Raw genomic sequence first — 9,607 nt, 5'->3', positions numbered from 1 at the left:
GGGGCACCAAGGATGGTGGCGGCAGGGCCTCGGTTGCCCTGCTTCTGCGTGGGGAACCCCGGATCTGAAGCGGCGGCTTCATTGGCAAGGCATGGCCAGCTAGCAGCCGTGCGGGCGATGGATCTGGTGTCCCGGCCGCGCGGGCGGCGGGATCCGATGGTCGTTGGCGGCCGGCGGCGGCTTCTGCGGCGGTCGGTGCGCGCGATCTGGTGCCTTCCCTCCTCCCCTGTCAGGCGTGCGGGCCAGCTTAGTCGTGTCGCGCTTCCTCTTGGTCGTCGGTTTTGTACGGGAGGTGCTGCTGGTGGCGGGGATCTAGATCGGGCGAAATCCCTGGCCGGCCATGACCGGCCGCGCCGACGGCGACGCCTGAGGACGCCGTTCCCCTCCTTGGAGGCGTCGGTATGGACTGATCTCCTCACTTCACCTTCCCCTAGGTCTCTAGGGCGAAAGCCCTAACTTTGTTGTGCGGCGGCGGCGCTCACGGTGCCGTTCCCTTCTTGAAGGCACCGCTTTGGGAACCTTGGGGTTGGGTGGCGCTTGTGGGTGTTGGGCGACGGCGGTGGTGCGGCCCTATCCTAGCATGGATTTACGTCCGTTGCTTGGAGATGGACTCGTGTAGGTGGAGGTCGTCGGCTGGCGTCGTGGTGGCGTCAATGGCGGAGGACCTACCAAGGCTTGCGTAGGTGGAGGTCGTCGTTTGGCGTCATGGTGGTGTCGATGGCGGAGGATCTGCCAATGTTGTTACCTTAATCTGATTTGAAGATGGACCAGTGGAAGGTGGCGGCGACGACACATGTGAGTGCTTCGGACCGGTTTGAGCCCCGGACCCGACAGATGGCTCGGTCGGGGCCTCCGGCTTTAGATGTTAGGCTTAGGGGAGAGGTCTGGGTATGTGGCCCAGCTTGCACCCCTTCATCATTTGGATATGAGTAGTGACAGATGTTGCCAAGATGGTGGATTCAAGCATATTGTTGTTCTACTTTGTAAGGTCTTCGAGAATAATCAATAAAATGGCTGCATGCTCTCCCAGATGCAGAGGCGGGGGGTCATCCTCCTTTTCCAATTTTTTTTTTGCCTATTTGAATAACTTCCCAACCTTTTCTTGGTATGCTTACACAATGCAATGATATAAAAGTGCTCGAATGCCAGTTTTTTCTGTGTTTTTCTTCCTTTTTTTGTGCGTCTGGTCCATTTCCATTATGGAATATTAATTTATTGAAAATAAATATGAAGCTCAACCAGACATCTGTTCTAATTATATTGTATGTTTCTACCGTCTTAATGTGTGCCTTCATGTTTTAGTACTAATAACTGAAGCCCAAGATGTGGCACAAGGTAATCTAGCTAGTGCTACATCTCCTAGTGTGCACCTCCTACATGTCTTCTTTTTTTGCACCAGTGTTCCCATGAACTTCAGAGTTCAGACTTTAGAATGAGGCCCAGGCAGATGTTTGTGCACCCACTGAATGAGCGAACGACAGCCCTGGAGGAGCAGGAGCAGCCGACCCGCCTTGCTCGATGACACCAAAGTGCTCCAGGAGCCTCGTGATGAGCACGCCGGCGACGTACGACAGCCCCGACGAGCTCACGGCGATCGTCAGGTAGTACACGAGGGTCTTGAAGTATGCCCTGGGTGCTGTCTGGACATGCGCCTTTCCGAGCGCCAGCAGAGCGATGCACGCGAGGGAAGCGCCGGCGACGGCCATCATCTTGTTCTCCCTGTTGTTGCTCTCGCGGAACGACAGCCCGTAGACAACCGGTTGAAGTAGCCCGAACACCATGTATGAGAGCAGGGCCAGGACCATGTGGAGCCGGGCTTTCGACCGCCTCCCGAGCTGCAGCCAGTAGTGTCCGACCCGCTCGTTGTCGTCGCTCACGTCTCGGACATCTCTCAGATCGGCGATCTGTCATCGACGGAGAAATGATATGTTAGTTTTCGGTGTTTGTGGGGTGAGTTTTCTGTAATGATCAGTAAAAACTAAAAACAATGTGAAAATTCAGTCGGGAGAGAAGTTTGTTACATTGTGGTAAACGAGAGGGAGCCCTCCGATAAGGTTGGCCATGCCCAAGATGAATATGTCCACTGCAGGCAAGTGAAAAACATAATTTCATTAGATGGGACAATATAAATATCAGTGTTAAAATAGTGCATTCATCATGCAAATATATATTTTTTGTTTTTGCAAAGATTCATCAGGTAAATATGTGGATAGTAAGTTAGTAACTGACATGTTTTGGCGCCGCTTGATGCTGCCGCCGAAACAACAGAGAGGCTGGTGACTGACTCCACTAAGCCTCCATACACTATAGCTTTCAGTATATCCCAGTCATCCCTCTGTTGTGGTCTAGGAGCAACCAGATTCACTTCTTCAGGGACTGATACCGCTACATGATGTGGACCTGTTGCTTCAGGAATCGGCGTAGTTGATATGTCGCCCCTCGCGATATTCGTCACATTCGGGCCATCGACCTTCGCTCCTGATGTGTGAACTGAATGGGTTGTAAAGCCATTCTCGAAGGTAGTCGTTGCAGCTCTGTGAACATCTGAGCAAATAAAATTACCACTATCAGGTTGCATCTCTGAAAAAACAGCAGCTGATGCGAACTGACCACTTTTTATTAGGCCTACCTTCATGGCCTAGTAGGTGGTGATTTCCATCCATGATAGCACCACCGGCAGGCTTCGGGGGAGGCATTTCACCGGTTATCACTTCCAGTGTGTCTGTGTGGAAGATCCCTGCACGCGACGATTCTATTTTTTTTGTTACTTTAGTCCACTACACTGACAAACTAGTCCTAAATAAACTGTGATGGCAGAATTAATATGGAAAAGTTTGGCATCATTAAGTATTGCGTGGTTTGTTCTTTCATGAGAAAAGAAGTACATGTTGCTATATAACCCATGAAACTATAGAAACTCTTCTTTAGCATATATTTTATGTTTATATGCAAATGTATGTATTGCGGCTTATTGCCGGTAAAGTAGACATCTATGAATCCATAAAACAAAACAATGTTGCACGCGACGTACCTGTAGCAGACTGTGTGCGAGATGATGTGTTAGCTGCTTTTGATGTGGTTGTAGAGGATGACGTAGCTGTTGCTTTCGTCGTCCTAGTTGTGGTGGTTGTCGTCGTCTGATCTTCCGACGATGATCCGGTTATTGAGTGCTCTGGTTTTACAACTGTGCCATGACTATGATGAATATAGGATGTGCTAGATTCAGTTGTTGTGGTTGTATCATTGGAGTTCCGCGTCTCAGACTGCAGTGGCATCGTCGCTGGATCTGCGATGTGGTAAACTGCTCAGCTGATGAAACAGAGCATCAGTTGCATATAAAATGGTCTGAGAGAACATAAGTTACACACTTTCAGCAGCTTGGTTCTCCGAAGAAGATTCGACTGTCGACTGCGGTACCGTCAGTGGATCTGCAATATGTTGAATTGTTCAGCTGATGAAGTAGAATACCTATTGCAAGATAATCAATAACGATGCATATATTTTTTAAGATACATACCTGCAGCAGGAGCAGGTTGGTTTGGGCTATCTCCTGGCTGGAAACATGACAGAAGCCAGCTTGTGCAGTTTTCAGAGCGAGGAGGCGTGTCCTCTGATGCAGGAGGAGGCAGAACATCAGGTTGTCCGTCCACATCCCTCCTCCCAAATATACGGAATATGTTGAAACTGCATCCTGCTGACAAGAACATTATGTAGTTAAGCCAAGAATGCCCCCCATTTGATCGAAATGAAATGTTCAAGCAATACAACCAAAACTGAAGTGGAATACCAAGAACGCCTCTAACTAAATGTTATTGATACCTGCTGGAATGAAGAAGGAGAAGCATGACAAACATCTGAACACGTCGGGTGACTCTTGCTCATCACTTCGAGATAGAGTAGCAGAAGGCAGTGGCACTAGCACTTCTTCAGTGTACGGTCTCTTCGACGGTCCATCGGGGGTTGCTGGCCTTACTGTCCTTTTCCTCTTCTTGAGGATCACCCTCCGAGTTATGCACGACTTGCAGTTGGGACAGAACAGGTCATGAGTTTCTTGCTGGTCCAAAATCTTCTCGAGGTCGTACTCTTCGACCTTCGGTTGAGCCTCGGTGACCGGTTCGTCCTTGTCAACTTCAGTTGGGTGAATTTCAGTCTTGTTGATTTCGAACAGGTACTCTGTCTTAGGTTCAGCGCCGTTGGGGACCTGATGTGAACCATTTGAGTGTGATCCATTTTCTAACTCGCGGTTGCTTGGGCCATGGTTGATTTCTTGAACACTGCCATTTTCATGTGCTTCAAGCTGCTTGTCTTTTGTACTCGGAGTTTCACCTGCGTCTTCCTTTTCGTCACCAGATCGCATCGTTCCCGTGACCAAATATCTGGCACTTACCTCACTAATAATATCAGGAACTGAAAAACAAAAGGAGAGATATCTAAGTACTAATTCAAACATTGTGAAGCAACTTTATATTTTATTTTGCGCAACAACAAGTTTGAAAAAATATGACACCAAGAAACCAAGCCAGATATGCAGGTATGCTAGATAAACTGAAGCAAATTAATCAGTGCTGTCCTAAATTTCCTCATCGCCATATTGCTTGGTCTCAGCACTAACCTTTTTCGGTGAACCATAAAACGATCCTTTCTTCTCAACTAACAATTCGATATTCCGTTCGATTCGGTGGCGATAGCCTCGATGATCTACGGTACCATTTCCGCACGGACTACTCAGGCGGTACGTCCAATCGCAGTGCCGGCACTTCCATAGCCCTTCAGTGAAGCAATAGAAAGCTAACCTTTCAGTAAAGCAATAGAAAACTAGCTTTACCATATTATTATCAAACGACCACGCTTCGGTGAAGCAATAGAAAGCTAATCTTAAGAGAGAGTTAGTGTCTAATCTCAATGATAAATTTTAAGAAAGACTTTGCGGATCCGGGGAGCCTCCGAGTCGCCGTCGACATCTGCCATGGAAGGCTACATATCAGTGAATTGAGTGGTCAGCAGAAGGTTTCCAATGATTCAGAGTGAGGCCTAGATGAGATGAGAGCGATGTTTCGCGTGTCCTTTTTCGTCTGGTTTCTGAATAAGATCTCCAGGACACTGGATGCAACAATCAGTGCATCCTGTTGATCCCTCCCAGGTAAATAAAACTGATTAGGGAGCAGAGACAGCAGCAGTAATGAAATTTTCTCACATTTTCACCATCCAGACACTGGCTAGAGCTCTTGCAAGATGACAAAGTTAGTTTTGCAGAGCACATATGGGTTACTTTTTGGAGAATTATTGCTTTTCCAGAAATGGACAAATTAAGGAATGAGAGGCAGGTGGAGCCTGAAATCACTGCAACAGGAGTTGTCTCCTGCAGGGAAATAATGCAGCCTCTTAATGCAGCCTCTAAAATCAATCAAGGAAGGGGGCACATTAACAGCTAACTAAGCAGGAGCAAGTTCATCATCTTATCTTCTTCTTCTCTCCATAAGGAAGAGGAAAACTATTTAATTAAGCAGGAGCAAGTTCATCATCCAAAACAGTGGAAAGAAACAGAGGTGTTACCTTTGGCTGCATCCAAGAAGATACTCTTGTGACGCTGCTGCTCCTCTTCAGGACCCTCCTCCTCCTCCTCCTCCTCCTCCACCTCGGGAGCAGCCTCGGGCTCCTCTGCTCCTCCTCCATTGGCATGGCCATGGCCATTCCCATTCTCATGGGCTTGGACCAGCAGCCTCTTCTTGATCTCCCTGGTCAGCAGCTCCCCGGCAGCAGCAGCGGCGGCACCACCGTTGTCCTCCTCCATGATCTCCACCTCCTCCTTGAACTGGTCCCACGCCGCCGCCACCTCCATCATTCTCTCCCTTCTCCTCCTCACAACACAAAGTAGTACTCTGCTCTGCTCTGCTCTGCTCTAGAGATCTTCTCTCTAGTCTAGTCTAGGTACTGCCTCGCCCCCGGTTTTTTATGCTAGCAGCCGCAGCCGTGTGTGGTATGGTGTGGTGTGGTGTGGGGAAGAAGAGAAGAGAAGAGAAGGGATTAATCTACTGATGTTGATGAAACCAATGGGTGTTGTCAAATGCAAGAGATTGGGCTTGACTTTTGGAGGATATGAGAGAGAGAGAGAGAGCAGGAGAAGATCGTTTATCATGTGAGCGAGTGAGATAGAGATTGCCTGGAAGCAAGTGCACCCTAACTACACCATGGCCCACCTGTCCGTCCATGTCCATCACATGTGCTGCCCTGCCCTGCTCTTTTGGGCAGCATGCATTTCTTTTCTTCAGTTCATATGGAGTAGAGTACAGAAGAGGATAAGCCTAGCAAACTTTTCTTACATCAACTGAAATTACTGAATGCAGCAACCACCAACCACATCATTTTGTTTCTCACTCTCTTTTATTTTCTTTTGAAATTCAGGTGACATTGCTGAAGCACGTGTTACACAAAGATATGGTTGATGAGTTAGTCTCAACACAGGCATGCTTCAGCTTACATCACACGATTGACCTTCTTATGAGCACTAAATAAATTAAACTGTCTTTGTCTCGGCCTTCTTTTCTTCGAGTCCACTTAATACAAAATCGGTCCGTCAATTAGGAGTAAAGTAAACTATTCCTTTTTACATTATAAATAAATGGAAACTGGACATTTCTATGTATTCTTCTAGAGAAGATTACAAGTATGTGGTTACAGCTAAGCTGTGAGTTGTCATAGTGTAAGAAGCTTAATCACCAATGATAACCCTAGTTTTCTTGTAACGAAAGGAGCTGAGGAGCTGGAAGGCTGAAAAAGCAGGAGAAAGTGACACTGTCATGACTCATCAGACATGGTCAGTCACCAACAGTATATATTTATCTCTCCAAGGATGATCACTATTATCGACTTTATCATTAAGTAAAAGCTGCATCTTTCTTCCCCTTTGACAATTAGCTAGTTAGAAAATGATAGTTGCCATGTGGTGGAGTTAATTAATCGGTTAACTCAGGCACACTATGTGGTTGCACGTCTAGATACTACAGGTGTTTGTCTTGTTGCCTTGAGCTGTGAGACACAGTTGCATGTTAGATCAATCGATTGCTAATGTTGTTTATGAGATCCCGTATCCCTTTGACAGGCTTTTCAATGATTTGGTCGCTGATTGTGTCTGATGATTCTGCACTAATTGTCATCATTATGATTTTTTTTCTCAATAAGGGACGATTTTATTAACTCAAGATTTCATTAACTCAAAATAAAGCATCAAGTGAATACAAAGCATTACGAACAACACCCGGCCTGTAACTAGGATGTACGCAGCCGAATACCAGAAGTCTGGCAACCAGAAGAAAACAAAAACCGACAAATCGGCAATAGTAGAGTCCTACAGACCGACCTATACCTATGTTCAAAGGTGAGATGGACCGATCCGAAGGTTATGCTGCCATCCATGTTGGGTAAAAACCTCTGTAACCACATGTTGCATGTGAGATAGAGATTGCCTCGAAACAAGTGCATGCATGATGGGCACCCTACCTACAGCATGGCCCACTCCGTCACATCTTATTCGTTTCTTTTCTTCAATTCAGAACGGAGTACAGTACAGCACAGAATAAGCCTAGAAAACTTTTTTGCATCAACTGAAGCACTGAATGCAGCAGGTCGAACCAGCAACCACCACCTACATCCGTTTGTTTCTCACTCTTAAGAAAAAAAATCTATTTCCGCCGTTACAAAATATAACATGTCATCGGTTTCTGTGCTTCAACTCTGATCATAAATTTAACCAATGAGACAGATTGTGACGGGAGAAAGAATTATATCAAAGATGTTTGGACGCGGATTTTGGGACATGGTGCCACGCGAGAATGTAATCTGGGCAGTACATGCATGCTATGTGATTAGCACTTTATATAGCGATTAAATGAATACGCCAACCCCATGCTAGGTTAATTCAGCAAATACAAATATACGGGCTGGTGGTTGGGCATCTTAAATGAAGCTGGATACGTACTTGAGAGATAAATGTGAGGCGCTATGTGTTTTTAATGGTTGAGTGGTTTTCCGGCACACCTTGAATATTGATACTTACCGCGTGGGTTAACGACTCATTTTCTTCTTCTTTGGTCAACCGTTGTTCATAGTATGTGTTTTTTTAAGTTATCCGTAATACTTGTTGGGATTGTAATAGTGCCTCCCCTAGTGGAGACGGTAGGGTCGGCATATATATGATGTTTTCATTTTTCAAACGTCATATACCTGATGTAAGGGGCCTAAGACAATTTAGTTACTAGTTTTACTGAGGAGATATAACATTACTTGAAATAAAAAATGTTAACACAAACATCTATATATGTAGAGCTTTAAAAACTGGATTGCAAGAAACTAGTATTACATTTAGGAGCAGCTCGGTTATGGCCTTCATTACTATCAAAGGTACTTGATAAGAATGCAAATAATACCAAATAAACATGAACGTGAGTACATCTGCTAGGGTGGGTTATGATAATGAGCCATTATCAACATCATTATGGTGGGATCAATGGCAAAACGGATGTGGGCCAGGTATCATCATTGCTACCAAAAGGTCAGCATATGTCTGGTCACTGACGTAGTAATTTGGATTATTTTCACAACTGCCGCTCCTGCCCATCTCCTCCTTTGGATTGGGAGGATACCCATGCTCCCCCACATTAGGTGCTCCCAACATACAACTTTTCAAATAATACACTTAAATGTTTCAAAAAATTCTGAAAATAATTAAGGTGTTCATAAGACATATGTTGGCAACCTGTAAAAAGTTAAAGTCAAAAAATTCGAAATACACATGGGGAAACAAAAAGGACAAATACGAACATAAATAGTGTCATTCTGGCTTTTGTTTTTTTGTGGCACTATTCATACTGAATTTGTCTTTTTTGTTTCTTGAAGGGTGTTTCAAATTTTGATTCGAACTTTTTACATATTGTAGACACATGCCTTTTGAACGCTCACAAAAATTTTCAGAATTTTGTGAAACATTTAAATACGATTTTTGAAAAATGGTAGCATGTAATGTGTGGTAGCATCTGATATTTTCACCTCTCGCCTGAAGCTAGTAACACATAAATGGAGAGTAATTCAATGCATCCTGATCCACACAAAGCAGCAGGGAGCATGTTGCAGGTACCCATTCAGCTTGACAAAAATTCAATGCGCTCAGAGCGAATAGGAAAACTATACTACCCGGATATGATGAAGAGATATTAGTATACGCGTTTTGTGTATTAAAACTGCATGAATCATGTGGGAACTGACCGGCAGGATTACATCCTCGCGTGGCACCATGTCCACTCGTGATTTATTGAGATGTTTTCAATTATATAATTTTTGCTCTGCCGCAATTGGTCTCGTTGGTTAAATTTATGGTCGAAATTAAACCTCGGAAAGCGCGGGCGCACTATAATACTCGCTGTCAATGAGATAACATGACTTTTTTTGGAGGTCTTCTTCTTCTAGAAATTGGGGTGACATTTTTTTCAACAAAATGCAGCATCAAGAGGATACACAACATGAGGATTAGACACCTGGCCTCTGTATAGTTAGCATGCACACAATCTACACCAACACACACAAACACCTCAACAACTAGCAAAGTCGTATAATA

At 45.1% G+C, this 9,607-nt stretch overlaps 1 protein-coding gene across 3 annotated transcripts; it reads right to left on the bottom strand.

Annotated features, from left to right (window-relative positions):
• Positions 1 to 1,228: 1,228 nt before the first annotated feature.
• On the bottom strand, positions 1,229 to 6,103 carry LOC119288199 (membrane protein of ER body-like protein). Of its 3 annotated transcripts, none has more exons than XM_037567828.1 (9): positions 5,554 to 6,103; positions 3,820 to 4,407; positions 3,518 to 3,694; positions 3,369 to 3,428; positions 3,032 to 3,286; positions 2,630 to 2,752; positions 2,230 to 2,544; positions 2,022 to 2,083; positions 1,229 to 1,904 (listed from the first exon to the last, which is right to left on the bottom strand). In XM_037567828.1, exons 1-9 carry the CDS (start codon positions 5,840 to 5,842, stop codon positions 1,428 to 1,430), a joined length of 2,346 nt encoding a protein of 781 aa, XP_037423725.1. In that variant the 5' UTR covers positions 5,843 to 6,103; the 3' UTR covers positions 1,229 to 1,427. The 3 variants fall into 3 exon arrangements, with proteins under 3 accessions (XP_037423725.1, XP_037423728.1, XP_037423726.1); XM_037567831.1 differs by having other exon boundaries at positions 2,630 to 2,737; positions 5,554 to 6,101; XM_037567829.1 differs by having other exon boundaries at positions 3,518 to 3,691; positions 5,554 to 6,101.
• Positions 6,104 to 9,607: the final 3,504 nt, after the last annotated feature.

This window comes from Triticum dicoccoides, chromosome 4A, assembly GCF_002162155.2.
Source record: "Triticum dicoccoides isolate Atlit2015 ecotype Zavitan chromosome 4A, WEW_v2.0, whole genome shotgun sequence".
In the NCBI taxonomy this organism is placed as follows: domain Eukaryota; kingdom Viridiplantae; phylum Streptophyta; class Magnoliopsida; order Poales; family Poaceae; genus Triticum; species Triticum dicoccoides.
The sequence above is the reverse complement of the archived record's forward strand: the minus strand, read 5'-3'. Positions and strand labels throughout refer to the sequence as shown.

What these genes read in the sequence shown, in the direction of transcription:
- LOC119288199 (XM_037567828.1), bottom strand. Translation starts at nt 5,842, where the DNA reads ATGATGGAGGTGGCGGCGGCGTGGGACCAGTTCAAGGAGGAGGTGGAG. An exon ending in CCAACCTGCTCCTGCTGCAG is followed by an intron (nt 3,429 to 3,517) that starts GTATGTATCTTA and finishes AACATATTGCAG; the next exon opens with ATCCACTGACGGTACCGCAG. An exon ending in TCCCTCTCGTTTACCACAAT is followed by an intron (nt 1,905 to 2,021) that starts GTAACAAACTTC and finishes CGTCGATGACAG; the next exon opens with ATCGCCGATCTGAGAGATGT.